A 22,276-nucleotide genomic window follows, 5' to 3' on the forward strand; every position below is an offset into this window, starting at 1 on the left:
AATATCTCAACAACTATTTTGTGGATTGCAAGATGCTATCATGTTAATAAGAACCATTCATACCTGCTAAACATCAGCATATTAGGATTGTCGCATTTAGCTCAGAACACTGAATACAGCCTCACAGAGCTGACTGAATAGATGTTCAGTCTTGTTATTATGTATACCCCGTGTTCTTAATCTTGATTACTTAATCACTAAAATCAACATCAGCACATAACAGTCTATGTACTTGACAGACACCTTACTTGAATGGCTGATAACCTTCTCTTTTTGGGTTAGAGAAGGAAATTGATTTGGTGATAAAGGAAAAAGGCTCCCATTTTCTACTCCAAACTTATAACCTCTTCCATTTAATACCTATTCTGAATCTGTGTTTTATCAAAGACAGTAATCTTTTTATGACTTCCTTTGTACCTTAAAATATCTACAGTAAAACATGTCATGATACACCTTGATGCACTTTAGGGTGGGTAACACGGCAGTGACACAGCACCAGCACTGGTTTGCTTTAAATGCCAGGCCTCCTCTTATGTCCTGATAAAATGCACCCACACAGATAGACCAGCTTCCATAATGGATCTGCCATCCTCCCTCAGCTGTAATGAATGAGATTTGAAACAAAGGAGGATGGTACCTGCAAGCCAGACACTAAACACACAGATGGCTCAAATTGCCTATGCTGCTCCAGAGACTGGGGAGACTGAAGTAGTGCCAGAGAAAGTTAAAATAACCTTGAACAAAACAAGGCAGGAAGGAAAACAGAAAAACAATATGTAAAATATGTCAATGTCAAGGAATGATAGCTCGGATTTCAATGGAACTGTCACAGCCCTTGAAGTATTTTCCCTACTGTTGCCTCTAATTATGTGCATGTTGATTTGTTGTGAAATAGTCAATAGTCCTACAAACTACTGCAAAGTTTCCTACACAGACAGAGAAATTAATTAGCACTTTACCACCTTATATCATGACCCATATCCCACATTCCCCTTCATATAACATCTGGGGAGCTGCCGAAGAGCTTCCACTAATCATGTTTGAAATCCGATTATACTGCTTTCACACATTGGAAATGCAGAGAGGCATGCACGCAGATAGTGAAGGAGCATGCTTCAGAAATATCTATTACCTTATTAAAATGGGTGCAAGCGAGAACAGTAATTATTTGCAACCTGTGTCTGGAATGATGAATGGCATGGTGGGTTTGTTCAGCTCAACAAGCATCTATCTCTTGTGCACTGGAGGTCTGCATCCATCCACACTCTCCAAACCCCCTCCATCTTCTGACTAGGAGTCGACTTCCAAGTCCAGGAGGGTATAAGGCTGACTGATAGCCTGAGTGTTTATGAGTGAGTGGGTAGGATTTTCTGTGTGTGTGCTTGCTCTTTTAGAAAAATTCTCTTGGATTCTTAAATGTTTTCTCCTTATGGACACAGGCGGAGCAGAGGTTCTAATAGAGGTGGATATAGTGGGCGAGGACATTTGTGTTAATGAGAATATTGTTTGGTTGTCATTGATTAAAATGTTTCTCCAAGGATGCTGCATTCATGACACAAGTAAAACAAATGTAATTGCTTAATTGTGATTAAGACATGCGTGATGATTCGTGACAATAGTTGTACTGGGGCTAAGATAGCCACTCATGACCTCATAAAGATATGGGAAAGTTAATACCTGATTACATCAAAGACAAATCAGGGTGAATCCAAATGCTCTCAAAAGATACACATCAAAGTAAAGCTACTCAGTATAACTAGTTATGATACAGGTGATCATTTGTGTACATGCATAGAACCAACATTTGAGATTCAGACCTCTACTTAAAATCTAAAATCCTGCAGAATATCCATGTTTACCTGTTTGGGACGTGTATGTATTTGCTTTTGACCAACCAACCAAGAACAGTGACTAATGGTATCATTAAAATCACATACCTGCAGAAGTGCCTATTGTTAATTAGTGTCAATGGCTAACGATGGTGTTGTGAAAAGCCATGGAATCATTACTGGCTACAAGTTTAATTTCGGCCCAGCAGACCACTGTAGCCACAACACTGATGACTCATAACAGTCAGTATTAAGTTTGCACCCAGGTGAAAAGTAATGTCTGCCTTTCCAGTGAATGGAGGGTAACATATTTAGAAACGGACAATAATGGTCATTTGTTTAGGTGTATTACAGGGACTATAAGAAAAGCACAGCAGCTTTTGTAAAACAAATATGATTATGATATGGGGGTGTTTTTTTTTTCGGCAGCTCCCATTGGGGGTTGCCACAGCTGACTAATTGACCTGCATGATTGAACTGGCACAAGCTTTACGCCAGATGCCCTTCCTGACACAACCCTCTCATTTACTTGGGCTTGGGACTGACACTAAAACCACACTGGCTTGTGCAACAGTGGTTGAGTTTAACAGCCCCTGGTCTTCCAAGAGCATATCCTATCCAAGTACTAACCAGGCCCATCTCTGCTTAGCTTCTGAGATCAGATGGGATCAAGCACTCACAGGACCGTACATTCATATGAGGGTGTTCATTAGGACACCAAAAAAACAAAGATCTTACAGCAAAGATTATTAGAATATGCACTTAAAACCCTACAGAATGTGTCAGGACAGAAAGTGTCACAGCCCCAGCTCTCCCCACAGTGGAGCCTGTGTCTGTCTCTGTGTTGCCCCCTCTATGTGTTACAGGTACTGGCTGGGCTAGAGTCTATACACCTGGCACACCTGGGCCGGCCAGGTCAGTCCCCCAGAATGCTTAAAGCTGGGCAGCTTTAAGAATAACAGCCTTAAGGACTTGTTTTCATTTCCTGGGTATAAGATAGAGCATGTGCAGTGCTTTTTTTGCACAGTTCTGCTCCTTGGCTAACAATATTGATACATGAGCACCTGGTCATTCTAACTAATTGCAGATGACTGCACAACACATCCAGCGGAATGGTTAGAGCCTCACTCTACAACTCAGAAAGATGCTTCCCATCTTCCAAAGTGCTGAGAGACGTGCACCCCTTTTGGATTATAAGGCAATAACCTCACGATCACAAGGCATGTTCAATGGAATCAAGTTAAAGAGATGCTATTTGGCATCTGTTTTTGCTAACCACTGACCATGTTGCGTATATGGTTGTGCTCCTATTAAAGTAACACATTAAGTTTTAATTAGCCAGCATTAATCCAGTCTCTCGGAACACCTGCTACAAAAAACTGCATGGTTAAACCATGAACATACAAAACAACAAGGTGTGAGTGATACTGCTGTGGCAGCAGAAAATACACTGAGCCTCACCTCACACAGCACAGCAGGACCAAATAGACATAAGTAAATAGACATCTAAGGTAACTTATCATGTCGTCATGGTCATCTCATTCCCTATCCTCCCCTGATAGCACAACAGTGGCATTACAAATTTCAGTGATTCTCCAGCACAGTAAGTGCCTCTTTCACTTTAACAGACATCCTAGTAGTTGCATGTGTCAACATTTGGAACGGGATATAACACTTTATGCATGGCTGGCTACTTGTGTATCTGTATGGCTTCGGAACTACTAAGCAAGCAGAACTAGGTAAGTGAGTAGAACTGAGAGTTGAGTGCATATATCCACACTGGGGTGAAATGGTGGTCCATGTGGTGCTTTTCTTTCACTAAGATTACTGTAACAATCTCTCAGATACAAGTTGTTTCTTACCGTCTCAGCAGTAAACTCTGGTGGATTGTCATTAATGTCAGTGACTCTGATGACAGCAGTGGCTGTGTTGGAGAGGCCATACATGGGGTTACCCTCCATGTCAGTGGCCTGGATGATCAGTGCGTATTGAGGCACTTTCTGAAGGGGAAGAGAAGAAAAACAATAACAGGATTAAAACAAAATTCTTTGTATAGCAATGAGGTGAGCATTTTTAACACAGTCATTAGCTGTGATGTCATTTTGAACTAAATTATGTTGTGCATTTCTACATAATATTCTGGCCCCATTATATGCAAATGAGGATAGACAAACAACTAGAAACACTGTTTAGTATAATGCAGTTCACTACAAAACTGCTACTGCAAAACTACACCTTTAGGAAATCACTTTGGCTCAGTTATCAGACAGTCTGAATATGAGTAAAGATACTCAAGCTGTTTTGGAATCATATTTTTAAAAAATGCATTCATGTAGACATGGAAAATGGATATGGTGATCTACAATAATCAAGATGACAATAAATTATAATGGATGTCGCTTAAATGCTGATACAGCAATTGTATAAGACTACTTTCACAAAAATTAAATAGAGTCGAATGAGAAAACAAGCTAAACTAATTCATAAATATATGTGAAAGAAGTCAAAGGGAAAGGGAGAAGGAAATAAAGGAAAAGTATCAGTCACTTCTCTGTCCAGGCCGGCCGCCACCGTGATGATGCCTCCTGTTTTGTTGTTGATTGTAAACATATTGGAGGTCGGACTCTCTGGATTCTGAGACAGGATCTTATAACGCAGCATCCCGTTAGCTGTTTTGGGATCATCTTTATCAACAGCTGTTACTGTCATAACAAATGTTCCTATGGGACAGAAAGACAGAGACAAGAAGCTAATTTCTTTTCTTTCATATCTTCCATTGACAATCAAAAGAAAACAGACCTTGAGTGAATAGTATCATCTGACCCATATCAGATTTATAACTTTTTAATATACACTTCCGAGGTTCTTTCTTGTGATCCTAACACCACTGATCACTTGATACAGTCCAAGAAAAATTAACAAAGTGGACACCCCAGGAATGCCATCAATGCAGTTTCAGCTGATAACAGCATGTGGAGGCTCAGACTACAGCCAATTGTTTGCTCATACTGTGTGATGTTGTGCTCGGTTTTCTGAGTGTATTACCTGGCTTGGAACCCTCTGGAACAGTGCCCTTCCAGATCTGATGAGTGAACTCGGGTCTGTTGTCATTCAGATCGATCACATTGATCACAATGTCAGTAGGGTATTCTACTTGGTTGCCTTTCAGGTCCACTGCATGAGCTCTCAGCTGAAGGAAAACATAAACACATCTGAACTGTAGAACTGTTCAAGCAAGGACTATTTTCAACTGTGCAAACAATATGTATGTTGGCACAAACTAACCAATTAAACTGCTGTGATAATTAACAGCACAAGTCATCACTGCAGTTATTACTGTATGTACAAGAGCATATTCAGAAAATCCAGCTTGACCAAAACAGATCTTCTTTTTGCTTAGTATTTTTTTAATTAGCAGTTTTTCACCATTACGTGCATAGGCCAAAAGACAAACAGTGATCAGATTTTTTTCTATACATGTAAGACACTGTCCATTCACTGATATATCTATATTTTTGAGCCGACCCTTGCAAAACAAACATAGGAAAATATAGGTAAAATCTACAAGGCTGTTTTTAACAGGCTACTTGAAGTGTAAACTGATAATATATCAATATCAAAATGTGAAATGCATACAGCAAATTTATATTACAAGAGACAGAACATAGAGGGAAATTGGCAAACTCAAATATCAGTGACATACTCTAAATAACCAGCTCCTCTTATATTTTATCATCTTAGTAAACACTATTAGATGACATGTACAGTATCATTTAATTTTAAATAAAACCTTGCTTGATGCCTTCCTGTCTGTGTCAAAACTTACAAATACAGTATTAATAATAAAGTTATATCATTTAAAGACCATAGCAATGTAATGGAAAAACAACAAATGAATAAAGTAGCATTAGAAGGAACTGGAAGTTATCATAATCTAACACATACTAAATCTGCTCAAAACCATCATGTTAATTTTTTTATATTCTCAGATGGATAATTCCTGGGGGACCCCGGTGTTTATTGAGTCTGTGGAGGCTACACATGAACAGAAAAACCATTTGCAAATTACAGGGGTATCATTAAAGATACTAGTATGAACTATTGAGTCTGACTTACATGGAAGCTGGGGATATGCTCTCGATCCAAAGTTTTGTTGACCGACAGATCCCCAGAGATCGGGTCAATGATGAAGATGCCAGTGGGAGGCTGGTCAGCACCATGGCCTGTCACACTGTATCGCAGGGAACCAATTTTGGCGTGATCTGAACGGATCTGTGGGTGTTAAAATTTGTTAATGAACACTTTCAAGCAATGCTGAATATAGTGTGAGCCATACCCAAGTTTTAGGACTACTACCGATACAGAGTAGTAACATAACATACACAACACTTATGGGTCAAAATTTGCTACATTGGGTACTATACTCATTTACTTGCAATAAGCTAATAATGAAAAACCTGAATTTCCCTTCTGCAATTAAAGTTTATCTTATTTTGTCTATCTTAATGGTAGTACCTGCCCAATTTGTTTGTTTATCTAATGCCAACAGTAAAACTGCATCACCATTACGATTGCCAGAGATTGTATAGAGATGTTTTTAGATTGCTGATAAACTCCAAAACCATTGTATTTCTTAAAAAAAAAGAAGAGCAAATCAAAATCTAACTTTAAGAACCTATACCGAGCAAATCTTTAGTTATTCAGTCATTTGGTTAGTAATAACTCGCCATGGAATAATTGATTGGCTAATTATTTCAGTACCATAGTTTTTATTTAAAAATGGTTGTTGTGCAAGTAAAGGGGTGTATAGAAAGAATGTATGTCTGTGTAGCATTGAAGTTCTGTCTTCACTGAGCTACCTCTCTTGTTTGCCATGTAAGCCTTCACTGTGGGTCCATGCTGACAGAGTGTTTCCTCATCCTAATATTATCCACTCAAACCCAGAAACAACCAATCTTACATGACTGGATTAAATGTAATATGTGTATAGGACACTCATGGAAGTGAAAAAGGATCTAGTATTTCCTCACTGTTGTATTTCTTGTGTTCTGTTAGCCACCCACATCCAGCCCTGACCATAGAATTACTGCAAACAAATTGGGACATATGTGTCCTTGAGTCATGATAAAGGCAGTGCAATATCTCAACAGGCAACAATCGCACTAGTGAGCACTTCAGATTTCTCTCCGCTTCTAAATAATACCATGTTATATTGGTACCGAATGCTCCCTGAAACAAGAGATAAATTCCACAGTAGAAAAAAGATACCTGACCTTTAGCGAAGTGCTGTAAATATGAAGCATTTTCTTAAAGACATAAGTATCATGTCTGTGCCTCTCTGAGTGGGAACTCAGGCCAATAGGAACCTATAACATTGTCATATCAAGAAAAAAACTTTTTTTCTTTTTCTTTTGGAAGTTGTGAAAATGGTGTGTGTGTGCGTGCATGTGTTTGGGTGAGGCTGTGATACCCGGAGAAGCTCTTGTGGGAATGGGCCTTGGGAATTTTCTGGGACATTGATTGGGGGGATGACCCACTCTCTCTTCATGCATTTGAGTTGGCCGTCCAGGTTTCGTGGTGGAAACACTATTTCCTGCAAATCCTTGGACATGACTGTAGGGACAGCCTCTTCCTGGACCTGTGGAAAGGAAAAGATTTAGTCCAGAGCTAAGTAGCGATCACACAGGCAGAAAAACTATTACATGCATTTTTGCCACATTAGTAGCATGGCTCTATAGATTGTATGTTGGGTGACTAAAGGCTGAAATATCTCAACAACTATTTTATGGATTGCAAGATGCTATCATGTTAATAAGAACCATACTTGCTAAACATCAGCATATTAGGATTGTTGCATTTAGCTCAGAACACTGAATACAGCCTCACAGAGCTGACAGAATAGATGTACAGTCTTGTTATTATATTTAGCCTGTGTCCTTAATCTTGATTACTTAATCCCTTACCTCAGCAAGAAATAAAGTAATTCAAACTATGTGCAACTATGCAGCATTTTTTATGTCAATTATTGAGTCTGCAAAGGGAAAGGTGTTACCATAGACTCCACCTTATAATTTAAAAATCCTGTGAAAAACATATCTAAAATCCTTCATTTTAACCTTCATAATTTTAGGCAAATCAGACCATCACTGCTAGAAAACGCAGCTAAAATATTTCTCCACTCCATGATTTATTTCTCCTATAGAATACTACTTTACAACAAACTCTCTTCTTAAAAAATCCTTAAAAGTTTAAGATAGAAAACATCTTTCCTTTCATCATTGCCCTTAAGAAATACAATATTTTAAGTTTTGAAATTTCTGAAAAATTCAAATTTGCTTGTTCAGTTTATAAAATCTTCCATGGACTTGCTCCACCACCATTGGGTGAGTTCATCAAATATTAATGGCAAAGTAACCAGAGCCTCTACTAGAGGTGACTGTGCAATACCTTAATAACACACAACATGCAGCAAACCGATGTTATCAGTCAAGGGCTGTGAGATTTGGAATAACAGTCCCGCTGAATTAAGACAATGGTCTACCTTCAATGCATTTAAAATCCATCTCAAACAATGGCTTAAGAGGAACCAGATCTGTGATCATTAATTTTTGTGACAATATGTGCTAAATTTAATGTTGTATATTATTATATCTATTTGTTGTTCTGTACCATGGATTTTCATTCGTATTGAAGGGTGTGCCCTGCTGTGTTGTACATGATAGTATGTGTTGTTTTTCTTATATCATATTGTTTCTTCAGACTTGCTGGGGACTACAAGCTCTTCCATTCAATACCTAATTTGAATGTGTGATTAATCAAACACCTCAGTCTTTCATGACTTCGTTTGTAGCCTAAAATATTTACAGTAAAACGTGTCATGATACATCCTGTTACACTTTAGTATGGCTAATGCAGCTGCGACACAGCACCAGAACTGGTTTGCTTTAAATGCCAGGCCCCCTCATATGTTCTGATAAAATACATCCACACAGATAAAACACATTTAATTGCTTAATTGTGATTAAGACATGCGTGATGATTCGTGACAATAGTTGTACTGGGGCTAAGATAGCCACTCATGACCTCATAAAGATATGGGAAAGTTAATACCTGATTACATCAAAGACAAATCAGGGTGAATCCAAATGCTCTCAAAAGATACACATCAAAGTAAAGCTACTCAGTATAACTAGTTATGATACAGGTGATCATTTGTGTACATGCATAGAACCAACATTTGAGATTCAGACCTCTACTTAAAATCTAAAATCCTGCAGAATATCCATGTTTACCTGTTTGGGACGTGTATGTATTTGCTTTTGACCAACCAACCAAGAACAGTGACTAATGGTATCATTAAAATCACATACCTGCAGAAGTGCCTATTGTTAATTAGTGTCAATGGCTAACGATGGTGTTGTGAAAAGCCATGGAATCATTACTGGCTACAAGTTTAATTTCGGCCCAGCAGACCACTGTAGCCACAACACTGATGACTCATAACAGTCAGTATTAAGTTTGCACCCAGGTGAAAAGTAATGTCTGCCTTTCCAGTGAATGGAGGGTAACATATTTAGAAACGGACAATAATGGTCATTTGTTTAGGTGTATTACAGGGACTATAAGAAAAGCACAGCAGCTTTTGTAAAACAAATATGATTATGATATGGGGGTGTTTTTTTTTTCGGCAGCTCCCATTGGGGGTTGCCACAGCTGACTAATTGACCTGCATGATTGAACTGGCACAAGCTTTACGCCAGATGCCCTTCCTGACACAACCCTCTCATTTACTTGGGCTTGGGACTGACACTAAAACCACACTGGCTTGTGCAACAGTGGTTGAGTTTAACAGCCCCTGGTCTTCCAAGAGCATATCCTATCCAAGTACTAACCAGGCCCATCTCTGCTTAGCTTCTGAGATCAGATGGGATCAAGCACTCACAGGACCGTACATTCATATGAGGGTGTTCATTAGGACACCAAAAAAACAAAGATCTTACAGCAAAGATTATTAGAATATGCACTTAAAACCCTACAGAATGTGTCAGGACAGAAAGTGTCACAGCCCCAGCTCTCCCCACAGTGGAGCCTGTGTCTGTCTCTGTGTTGCCCCCTCTATGTGTTACAGGTACTGGCTGGGCTAGAGTCTATACACCTGGCACACCTGGGCCGGCCAGGTCAGTCCCCCAGAATGCTTAAAGCTGGGCAGCTTTAAGAATAACAGCCTTAAGGACTTGTTTTCATTTCCTGGGTATAAGATAGAGCATGTGCAGTGCTTTTTTTGCACAGTTCTGCTCCTTGGCTAACAATATTGATACATGAGCACCTGGTCATTCTAACTAATTGCAGATGACTGCACAACACATCCAGCGGAATGGTTAGAGCCTCACTCTACAACTCAGAAAGATGCTTCCCATCTTCCAAAGTGCTGAGAGACGTGCACCCCTTTTGGATTATAAGGCAATAACCTCACGATCACAAGGCATGTTCAATGGAATCAAGTTAAAGAGATGCTATTTGGCATCTGTTTTTGCTAACCACTGACCATGTTGCGTATATGGTTGTGCTCCTATTAAAGTAACACATTAAGTTTTAATTAGCCAGCATTAATCCAGTCTCTCGGAACACCTGCTACAAAAAACTGCATGGTTAAACCATGAACATACAAAACAACAAGGTGTGAGTGATACTGCTGTGGCAGCAGAAAATACACTGAGCCTCACCTCACACAGCACAGCAGGACCAAATAGACATAAGTAAATAGACATCTAAGGTAACTTATCATGTCGTCATGGTCATCTCATTCCCTATCCTCCCCTGATAGCACAACAGTGGCATTACAAATTTCAGTGATTCTCCAGCACAGTAAGTGCCTCTTTCACTTTAACAGACATCCTAGTAGTTGCATGTGTCAACATTTGGAACGGGATATAACACTTTATGCATGGCTGGCTACTTGTGTATCTGTATGGCTTCGGAACTACTAAGCAAGCAGAACTAGGTAAGTGAGTAGAACTGAGAGTTGAGTGCATATATCCACACTGGGGTGAAATGGTGGTCCATGTGGTGCTTTTCTTTCACTAAGATTACTGTAACAATCTCTCAGATACAAGTTGTTTCTTACCGTCTCAGCAGTAAACTCTGGTGGATTGTCATTAATGTCAGTGACTCTGATGACAGCAGTGGCTGTGTTGGAGAGGCCATACATGGGGTTACCCTCCATGTCAGTGGCCTGGATGATCAGTGCGTATTGAGGCACTTTCTGAAGGGGAAGAGAAGAAAAACAATAACAGGATTAAAACAAAATTCTTTGTATAGCAATGAGGTGAGCATTTTTAACACAGTCATTAGCTGTGATGTCATTTTGAACTAAATTATGTTGTGCATTTCTACATAATATTCTGGCCCCATTATATGCAAATGAGGATAGACAAACAACTAGAAACACTGTTTAGTATAATGCAGTTCACTACAAAACTGCTACTGCAAAACTACACCTTTAGGAAATCACTTTGGCTCAGTTATCAGACAGTCTGAATATGAGTAAAGATACTCAAGCTGTTTTGGAATCATATTTTTAAAAAATGCATTCATGTAGACATGGAAAATGGATATGGTGATCTACAATAATCAAGATGACAATAAATTATAATGGATGTCGCTTAAATGCTGATACAGCAATTGTATAAGACTACTTTCACAAAAATTAAATAGAGTCGAATGAGAAAACAAGCTAAACTAATTCATAAATATATGTGAAAGAAGTCAAAGGGAAAGGGAGAAGGAAATAAAGGAAAAGTATCAGTCACTTCTCTGTCCAGGCCGGCCGCCACCGTGATGATGCCTCCTGTTTTGTTGTTGATTGTAAACATATTGGAGGTCGGACTCTCTGGATTCTGAGACAGGATCTTATAACGCAGCATCCCGTTAGCTGTTTTGGGATCATCTTTATCAACAGCTGTTACTGTCATAACAAATGTTCCTATGGGACAGAAAGACAGAGACAAGAAGCTAATTTCTTTTCTTTCATATCTTCCATTGACAATCAAAAGAAAACAGACCTTGAGTGAATAGTATCATCTGACCCATATCAGATTTATAACTTTTTAATATACACTTCCGAGGTTCTTTCTTGTGATCCTAACACCACTGATCACTTGATACAGTCCAAGAAAAATTAACAAAGTGGACACCCCAGGAATGCCATCAATGCAGTTTCAGCTGATAACAGCATGTGGAGGCTCAGACTACAGCCAATTGTTTGCTCATACTGTGTGATGTTGTGCTCGGTTTTCTGAGTGTATTACCTGGCTTGGAACCCTCTGGAACAGTGCCGTTCCAGATCTGATGAGTGAACTCGGGTCTGTTGTCATTCAGATCGATCACATTGATCACAATGTCAATAGGGTATTCTACTTGGTTGCCTTTCAGGTCCACTGCATGAGCTCTCAGCTGAAGGAAAACATAAACACATCTGAACTGTAGAACTGTTCAAGCAAGGACTATTTTCAACTGTGCAAACAATATGTATGTTGGCACAAACTAACCAATTAAACTGCTGTGATAATTAACAGCACAAGTCATCACTGCAGTTATTACTGTATGTACAAGAGCATATTCAGAAAATCCAGCTTGACCAAAACAGATCTTCTTTTTGCTTAGTATTTTTTTAATTAGCAGTTTTTCACCATTACGTGCATAGGCCAAAAGACAAACAGTGATCAGATTTTTTTCTATACATGTAAGACACTGTCCATTCACTGATATATCTATATTTTTGAGCCGACCCTTGCAAAACAAACATAGGAAAATATAGGTAAAATCTACAAGGCTGTTTTTAACAGGCTACTTGAAGTGTAAACTGATAATATATCAATATCAAAATGTGAAATGCATACAGCAAATTTATATTACAAGAGACAGAACATAGAGGGAAATTGGCAAACTCAAATATCAGTGACATACTCTAAATAACCAGCTCCTCTTATATTTTATCATCTTAGTAAACACTATTAGATGACATGTACAGTATCATTTAATTTTAAATAAAACCTTGCTTGATGCCTTCCTGTCTGTGTCAAAACTTACAAATACAGTATTAATAATAAAGTTATATCATTTAAAGACCATAGCAATGTAATGGAAAAACAACAAATGAATAAAGTAGCATTAGAAGGAACTGGAAGTTATCATAATCTAACACATACTAAATCTGCTCAAAACCATCATGTTAATTTTTTTATATTCTCAGATGGATAATTCCTGGGGGACCCCGGTGTTTATTGAGTCTGTGGAGGCTACACATGAACAGAAAAACCATTTGCAAATTACAGGGGTATCATTAAAGATACTAGTATGAACTATTGAGTCTGACTTACATGGAAGCTGGGGATGTGCTCTCGATCCAAAGTTTTGTTGACCGACAGATCCCCAGAGATCGGGTCAATGATGAAGATGCCAGTGGGAGGCTGGTCAGCACCATGGCCTGTCACACTGTATCGCAGGGAACCAATTTTGGCGTGATCTGAACGGATCTGTGGGTGTTAAAATTTGTTAATGAACACTTTCAAGCAATGCTGAATATAGTGTGAGCCATACCCAAGTTTTAGGACTACTACCGATACAGAGTAGTAACATAACATACACAACACTTATGGGTCAAAATTTGCTACATTGGGTACTATACTCATTTACTTGCAATAAGCTAATAATGAAAAACCTGAATTTCCCTTCTGCAATTAAAGTTTATCTTATTTTGTCTATCTTAATGGTAGTACCTGCCCAATTTGTTTGTTTATCTAATGCCAACAGTAAAACTGCATCACCATTACGATTGCCAGAGATTGTATAGAGATGTCTTTAGATTGCTGATAAACTCCAAAACATTGTATTTCTTAAAAAAAAAGAAGAGCAAAGAAAAATCTAACTTTAAGAACCTATACCGAGCAAATCTTTAGTTATTCAGTCATTTGGTTAGTAATAACTCGCCATGGAATAATTGATTGGCTAATTATTTCAGTACCAATCATAGTTTTTATTTAAAAATGGTTGTTGTGCAACTAAAAGGGTGTATAGAAAGAATGTATGTCTGTGTAGCATTGAAGTTCTGTCTTCACTGAGCTACCTCTCTTGTTTGCCATGTAAGCCTTCACTGTGGGTCCATGCTGACAGAGTGTTTCCTCATCCTAATATTATCCACTCAAACCCAGAAACAACCAATCTTACATGACTGGATTAAATGTAATATGTGTATAGGACACTCATGGAAGTGAAAAAGGATCTAGTATTTCCTCACTGTTGTATTTCTTATGTTCTGTTAGCCACCCACATCCAGCCCTGACCATAGAATTACTGCAAACAAATTGGGACATATGTGTCCTTGAGTCATGATAAAGGCAGTGCAATATCTCAACAGGCAACAATCGCACTAGTGAGCACTTCAGATTTCTCTCCGCTTCTAAATAATACCATGTTATATTGGTACCGAATGCTCCCTGAAACAAAAGATAAATTCCACGGTAGAAAAAAGATACCTGACCTTTAGCGAAGTGCTGTAAATATGAAGCATTTTCTTAAAGACATAAGTATCATGTCTGTGCCTCTCTGAGTGGGAACTCAGGCCAATAGGAACCTATAACATTGTCATATCAAGAAAAAAACTTTTTTTTTTTTCTTTTGGAAGTTGTGAAAATGGTGTGTGTGTGCGTGCATGTGTTTGGGTGAGGCTGTGATACCCGGAGAAGCTCTTGTGGGAATGGGCCTTGGGAATTTTCTGGGACATTGATTGGGGGGATGACCAACTCTCTCTTCATGCGTTTGAGTTGGCCGTCCAGGTTTCGTGGTGGAAACACTATTTCCTGCAAATCCTTGGACATGACTGTAGGGACAGCATCTTCCTGGACCTGTGGAAAGAAAAAGATTTAGTTCAGAGCTAAGTAGCGATCACACAGGCAGAAAAACTATTACATGCATTTTTGCCACATTAGTAGCATGGCTCTATAGATTGTATGTTGGGTGACTAAAGACTGAAATATCTCAACAACTATTTTATGGATTGCAAGATGCTATCATGTTAATAAGAACCATACTTGCTAAACATCAGCATATTAGGATTGTTGCATTTAGCTCAGAACACTGAATACAGCCTCACAGAGCTGACAGAATAGATGTACAGTCTTGTTATTATATTTAGCCTGTGTCCTTAATCTTGATTACTTAATCCCTTACCTCAGCAAGAAATAAAGTAATTCAAACTATGTGCAACTATGCGGCATTTTTTATGTCAATTATTGAGTCTGCAAAGGGAAAGGTGTTACCATAGACTCCACCTTATAATTTAAAAATCCTGTGAAAAACATATCTAAAATCCTTCATTTTAACCTTCATAATTTTAGGCAAATCAGACCATCACTGCTAGAAAACGCAGCTAAAATATTTCTCCACTCCATGATTTATTTCTCCTATAGAATACTACTTTACAACAAACTCTCTTCTTAAAAAATCCTTAAAAGTTTAAGATAGAAAACATCTTTCCTTTCATCATTGCCCTTAAGAAATACAATATTTTAAGTTTTGAAATTTCTGAAAAATTCAAATTTGCTTGTTCAGTTTATAAAATCTTCCATGGACTTGCTCCACCACCATTGGGTGAGTTCATCAAATATTAATGGCAAAGTAACCAGAGCCTCTACTAGAGGTGACTGTGCAATACCTTAATAACACACAACATGCAGTAAACCGATGTTATCAGTCAAGGGCTGTGAGATTTGGAATAACAGTCCCGCTGAATTAAGACAATGGTCTACCTTCAATGCATTTAAAATCCATCTCAAACAATGGCTTAAGAGGAACCAGATCTGTGATCATTAATTTTTGTGACAATATGTGCTAAATTTAATGTTGTATATTATTATATCTATTTGTTGTTCTGTACCATGGATTTTCATTCGTATTGAAGGGTGTGCCCTGCTGTGTTGTACATGATAGTATGTGTTGTTTTTCTTATATCATATTGTTTCTTCAGACTTGCTGGGGACTACAAGCTCTTCCATTCAATACCTAATTTGAATGTGTGATTAATCAAACACCTCAGTCTTTCATGACTTCGTTTGTAGCCTAAAATATTTACAGTAAAACGTGTCATGATACATCCTGTTACACTTTAGTATGGCTAATGCAGCTGCGACACAGCACCAGAACTGGTTTGCTTTAAATGCCAGGCCCCCTCATATGTTCTGATAAAATACATCCACACAGATAAAACACATTTAATTGCTTAATTGTGATTAAGACATGCGTGATGATTCGTGACAATAGTTGTACTGGGGCTAAGATAGCCACTCATGACCTCATAAAGATATGGGAAAGTTAATACCTGATTACATCAAAGACAAATCAGGGTGAATCCAAATGCTCTCAAAAGATACACATCAAAGTAAAGCTACTCAGTATAGCTAGTTATGATACAGGTGATCATTTGTGTACATGCATAGAACCAACATTTGAGATTCAGACCTCTACTTAAAATCTAAAATCCTGCAGAATATCCATGTTTACCTGTTTGGGACGTGTATGTATTTGCTTTTGACCAACCAACCAAGAACAGTGACTAATGGTATCATTAAAATCACGTACCTGCAGAAGTGCCTATTGTTAATTAGTGTCAATGGCTAACGATGGTGTTGTGAAAAGCCATGGAATCATTACTGGCTACAAGTTTAATTTCGGCCCAGCAGACCACTGTAGCCACAACACCCCACTTTCCAGAGACTGCTGGGCCACATATTTAGAAACAGACAACCATGGTCATTTGTTTAGGTGTATTACAGGGAAAAGCGCACCAGTTTTTTAAATTTATTATTTATTTATTTTTTGTCTGCTCACATTAGGGGTTCGCCTCAGCGGATCAATTGATCTTCGTGATTGATTTGCGCATGAAGACTCACTTAAAATTGTACAGAATGTCTCAGGATAGAAAGTAGCACACACACATACAAAAATACCATGTTATCATGTGTGTATGCAGTAGCACTCCTGTAGGTTTAAAGTAATTGAGCACAATTATATAATTCACTGAAGTTAAAACCTGTCCTGCCTTAAAAGCTTCTTTTCATTTCCTGGTTACAAGAAAGAGCCTGTACAATGCTTTTTTTTTTTGCACACTTCTGATCCTTGGCTAACCACAATGTTGACACATGAGCACATGGTCATTCTAACTAATTGCAGATGACTGCACAACACATCCAGCGGAACGGTTAGAGCAGCACTCTTCAATTCAGACAGATGCTTCCCATCTTCCAAAGTGCTGAAAGATGTGTGTCCCCTTTCGGATTATAAGGCAATAACCTCACGATCGCATGGCATGTTCACTGGAATCAACTTTATGAGATGCTATTTTACATCTGCTCTTGCTACCCACTGACCGTGTTGAGTATATATTTGTGCTCCTAGTAAAGTGACACATTAAGTTTTAATTAGCAAGCATCTATTCAGTCTCATGGAACACCTGCTACAATTTAGGTAACTAGTCATCTGTGAATGTGCTGTGTGCCTAATAAGTGTAAGTTATTTGAGGCGAGGGCAAAACTGATCATTCCACCTTTCTACAGTAGCCAGAAAATTTAAAAACAAATTAGAAATGTTATGGACGTAGTGGTGGTCTATTTACCTGCTGGTTAGAGTTTGTCGAAGATGTCAGCCTGACTTGGGTCACCCATTGCTGCTGAGTGGTGGTATCACTGGCTTTGACTAGCAAGGGTGACGCAGAGAGGGTCGAGTAACGAAGACTCCTGGCAGCATAAACTACTCCATCGGCCTCTATCCGGAAGTCAGATGGGTTGTTGCATTCAAACTGCACCAGACCACCTCGGCCACAGTCAAGAAACCTCACTGCAAGAGACAGAGACATGGATTTAAGTTCAAATTTATCCCCACAGTGAGAGAGAAACCTAGAAAAAAACAGCTATAGAGACAAAGAAGGTGGAAGACAGACAGTCAGACAGACAGAAGGTCCACAAAGGTTTTCTGATTCTCCTTCTCTCTCATACATTATTCACTTCAAGCTGTGCCCCAAAGGTATTGCTCAAAACAGGTGCAGTGGAGGAGCGAGTTGCAGGCAGAGAAAACTACAGAGGAAAGGGAAATGCGCCCTTAAGGGCTATTAAAGAAGAAAACCCAAAACATCACATTTCAATTTGGATGTGTAAATTAGAATGTCTACATGCCCTGCCTTGTTTGGGTTTTGGAAAATATATACAATCGTAAAAGCATGTTTAATTCTGCTAGATACATCATTTTATTTTTTAGCTAAGGCCATTGCATGCTAGCTTTGTCCTCCATGACATACAGGGATGCTTTCTGCAGATGACTGCCAATCCTCAGCTCCTCAAGAGACAGAAGTAAGCATATGTGATGTTTATTTCATCAGCATGTTCACACAGAAAAGATGCTGAACTTCACCCATGCATGCAGACACTGCAGGCAGGTAGCTCATGGGGGTTTGAGTCCCACAGGTGCCTTAGTGGCAGTGGTACAACATCGGTTCATGTTACAAGTGAGTGACAGCACAGCACAGCCTACCTTACTCCTACATGTACGCACACACACACTTAAAGATTCATTGTGTTGATACGTTTCCAAGGCAGCGCCCCCACCTCCATGTTTATAGCACACAAAATGGCATAAAACGGAAAAAACAAAAAATTCCTCATGGCCACAGAGATCATAATTTTACCATTTATCATTTGTGTGGAAGCTCTGCTAGTGCCGCTTTGAATTATTAAAGCAGATGTGGAATTACTTAACAAAAGCCTTGAAGGGGGGTGCCTAATCTTCCTTTATGCTGCTACCTTGGGGACCCACTGATGTCTTCAGTGTATCATCTGCAATCTGAGCACACTGAGTTCCTCTAGGCTGCAGAGGAGGACGCAGTAGATGAGTCTGGGGTTTAAAGGAAGTCATACATTTAACCCCAGATCTAATTTAATTGTATCGCCCAAATGCTTGCAATCAATTCAGCCAAAGTGAACCACGGCCTAGTACAAACAAATGTCACTGTGATGACATGGGTGAATTTAACACTTTTCTTGCTGCTTATAACAGCAGACATGACAGATGTATTAAGGCAGAGAGCCTTGATCCTGACATTTACAAAGATGTGTCTATTTTCTTAGAGCAAGCAAAATCTTCCTATTACTAAAAAGTGAATGTGATAAAAGAAAAGAAATGAAAAAATAAATACTACAGCAAGCATCTTTTGCTAATTAGGTTTTGAAGTGTGAGAGCTAGAATGCAAGTGAATGGGAGAGAGAGGGAGGGGGAGACAGAGAGAGAATATAAATCAAACATATGAGGTTGCCTATGTAAAGTTTGGAATTTGACATCCAGTGTATTCACAATGTATTCATCCTGATAACTAAGAAGTGCAACTTTGCTATACTTCATCAAAACTCAAACAGGGATAAAAAATCTTCTACAAGGACAATGGATTACATGCCATTACAGCCTTCTAAAAGTGGTAAACACTGGCAAAATCAGAAAGCAGCACAGCAAACTGGATTTTTTTTTTTCTGAACAATTGCCATTCATTGAAATATTGCTTAACTTGCACACTAGGGCAAAGAGCACTGTAGGAGAGCCAGCACTTTCAAAAATGAAGACAGAGGATGACAAGACAGGCTATTTCTTCTATACTGGAATGCACTTAATCTTGACCATCTTCTTCCTGGCTGCTTTTGTTCAATTACCCTTGACCAATTAGTTTTTTTCTTTGAACCTGGAAAAGCCGTCATCAGATAGATGACCTTCTCTCTCTAAAGGTTTTGCCTTAAAGCTAGTTGCCTGTAAACTCAAAGCCTTTAGGCAATCACCAGGCAGTCCAAGTCAGCAGATACTGAGACAAAGGTAGAATACAGAGTAAGAGGACTGTCAAAATAACTCACAATGCAATAGAAGAAAAGTCCATGGACATCAGAAAATTCAGTATCTTACTATTCTTACTGAAGTACTTGGATTAGGAATATGTTACACTCTAATTCAGAAAAACAGAGAGATGTGCCATAAATATTTTAAGTCATCTTTGAAACATAAATTACAAATACCTTTAAAAGTCAATAAGAGACTACAAATGTTAATCTGGCTCAGCTTGTTAAATACAAATGCTTAAAGGTGTTGTCAATATCTATCATTAATCTCAGCCATCACAAAATGCATTTTAGTGTCTCTCACTCTGCCACATCTTTGTTTCACATATATTGTCTTTCTGTCACTAGATGCTGCCGGCCATGTATTTCCATTTTCTATCCTAATGACATTTTCCACCATACATTTTTGTATGCATGTGTAGCGGTGCACTTGACAGCAGCGTTCCCCCTGTGAGTTATTTTAGCCCAAGTCTCTTGTTGAGCTCTCTTTAACATTGTCTGAAACTTGGCCATCAGGACACCTCTGAAAGGCCCTTCAGCAGTTAGCCCCCAAGGCAATCGCTACTCAAACTCCCAGCAGGCACAGCCATTTCCAATGATAATGAATGGGAATGTCCAACATGTGTCTATTCATTTATCGGCCAGACTCTGGTGGCTTCTAAAATCACAGAAATGTGTGGCTCCACTTAAAACCAGGCTGCTGCAACTTATCTATATCTAGATGTACTGACTCCCTGAGGTACAGAGCTAAAAGAGACCTTGGGCGCCACACCCTATCAGACATGTCGTCATGAGAAGAAAGATAAAGGCCTTTGCTTTGGACAGAAATGCCCATGCAGCAGAGGGGGACTGAGGGTTAGGGTTAAAAAAGGGGGATGGGGAGAGAGCAAGAGAAGCAGAAAAAGTCCCGTCAGCAGAAAGCCCTGTCCAACTAATGCCCTGCACTGGGGCCCAAAATTACCTCCGACTCAATGATTCTATTCACGGCTTAGATGTCCCCCTCACTGACAAGCAACACAAAAACCCCAGCTAACCTCTCCGTAGTGCCAGAGTGCCTCGCTATTGTCTGCTCCATCACGTGACAACTCAGACAGACACAAATAGTTAAGAAAGAAACAAGCAGAGGCAGACAGAGATACATTTAATTTGGAACAATGAATGTGGACTCCATGACTGCATAGAGGCAAAGAAAATGTTCCACAACCTCAACCTTTATACCGGGTTGCCAAATAGACTGGCTGCAAGTGAGCAGGCTGAAAACCTCTTCAATGTACTGTAAATGTGACAAGACTGATACCTCTCATGTGAGATCATCCCAATATACCATCATTCATTCCTTGGAAGTGCGGTCACTGACAGCTGAGAAATACTCAGCATAGGTGTTTCATCAGTAGTTAATGCAGACCCTGGCAAATAACCTCCCCCACCCTTCCCCAAACACACACATCTACACACATATACAACCCTGGCAAATAGTACAGCACTCACACAATGACAAAATGCATTACTCACAAATGAATGTGACCACGTTTAGTTCAGTGGACTGGCAATGAGACAATGCAATGTGAAGCAGAGGCTCCAACTGAAAGTGTGGTGTGAGACATCAATGCCAGCACCACTGTTTACAAGATCCTGTTAAGCCCCATTGGAGCGTGCACCTCAGTTTAAACCGCTGCGAGATGAAATTTTAATCTTGTCCAAATTTGGAGAGAACATGCCAAAATAAGGTCCACATTCTTTATAGACTTTGTGGGCGACTACAAAAAAATACAGTTCACATCATGTTCTCTAATAGCCCAATTATTACACAAACTGCTAAAAGCACAATAAACTCATGTTTTCAAAATAAGATGGCTGCCTGCTATGCATAATTCTGTAGGCATGTTATTCTTACTAACTCTATTATCTAATGCTATTATTATGAATGCATACTCTGCAGCTTCAAGGCTGTAAGAAAAAAAAATGCTACTGTACAACTTATCCTATTCTTCACAATTATAGCCATTATAGTTCCATTATAGAAACTGTGACATTTGAGGTGATGTAAAGTTGCACTACTTATCTGAATCAAGGTATTTAAAAAAAAAAGCATTTATTTATAGAAGTAGAGATGTGGCGATGTGGTGAAGATATATTTCTGTTTTCAGAAAACAGGGTGTTCTTCAGAGAAAGTAAACTGTTTGTAGCCGAAGCATGGATTTGAGAATGATGATACTCCCTTTTTGCCAGTCTAAGCCCTTGAAGGCATTTTACTAATGCACTGCACTTCAAATGTGGAAAGCATTCAATGCATTTATAGCTGGGCCTAAAATATGTAAGGGATTTACATGAAAAAACATATAGTATTTGTACTCTGTTCAGTGTCTCTAGCAATTAAGAAAACTAAAGACGAATTGCATCAGAGCATAAACACATTTAACAAGCAGCTGGCTCATTTCCCTAGCTTGATTGCAGTGACCATTCCCCTAGCACTTGGTTTGTCTAGTTTATGCATATTGTTGAAGCTATTTTTCCTTCCTAAAACTG

The 22,276-nt window shown here is 38.9% G+C and overlaps 1 protein-coding gene across 1 annotated transcript in view; it reads right to left on the bottom strand.

Moving 5' to 3' along the window:
• The window catches only part of cdh2 (cadherin 2, type 1, N-cadherin (neuronal)), a 70,156-nt gene that overhangs the window by 17,470 nt on the left and 30,410 nt on the right, over positions 1 to 22,276 (bottom strand). Inside the window, exons 3-13 of the mRNA XM_026312838.2 lie at positions 17,497 to 17,717; positions 14,564 to 14,731; positions 13,208 to 13,363; positions 12,137 to 12,281; positions 11,639 to 11,811; positions 10,954 to 11,091; positions 7,300 to 7,467; positions 5,946 to 6,101; positions 4,875 to 5,019; positions 4,377 to 4,549; positions 3,692 to 3,829 (exon numbers count right to left, since the gene is read on the bottom strand). Of these exons, the coding sequence (XP_026168623.1) occupies positions 3,692 to 3,829; positions 4,377 to 4,549; positions 4,875 to 5,019; positions 5,946 to 6,101; positions 7,300 to 7,467; positions 10,954 to 11,091; positions 11,639 to 11,811; positions 12,137 to 12,281; positions 13,208 to 13,363; positions 14,564 to 14,731; positions 17,497 to 17,717 (1,781 nt within the window). The remainder of the gene's footprint in view (positions 1 to 3,691; positions 3,830 to 4,376; positions 4,550 to 4,874; positions 5,020 to 5,945; positions 6,102 to 7,299; positions 7,468 to 10,953; positions 11,092 to 11,638; positions 11,812 to 12,136; positions 12,282 to 13,207; positions 13,364 to 14,563; positions 14,732 to 17,496; positions 17,718 to 22,276) is intronic.

The sequence above is a fragment of the Mastacembelus armatus genome, chromosome 17 (genome assembly GCF_900324485.2).
Source record: "Mastacembelus armatus chromosome 17, fMasArm1.2, whole genome shotgun sequence".
In the NCBI taxonomy this organism is placed as follows: Eukaryota; Metazoa; Chordata; class Actinopteri; order Synbranchiformes; family Mastacembelidae; genus Mastacembelus; species Mastacembelus armatus.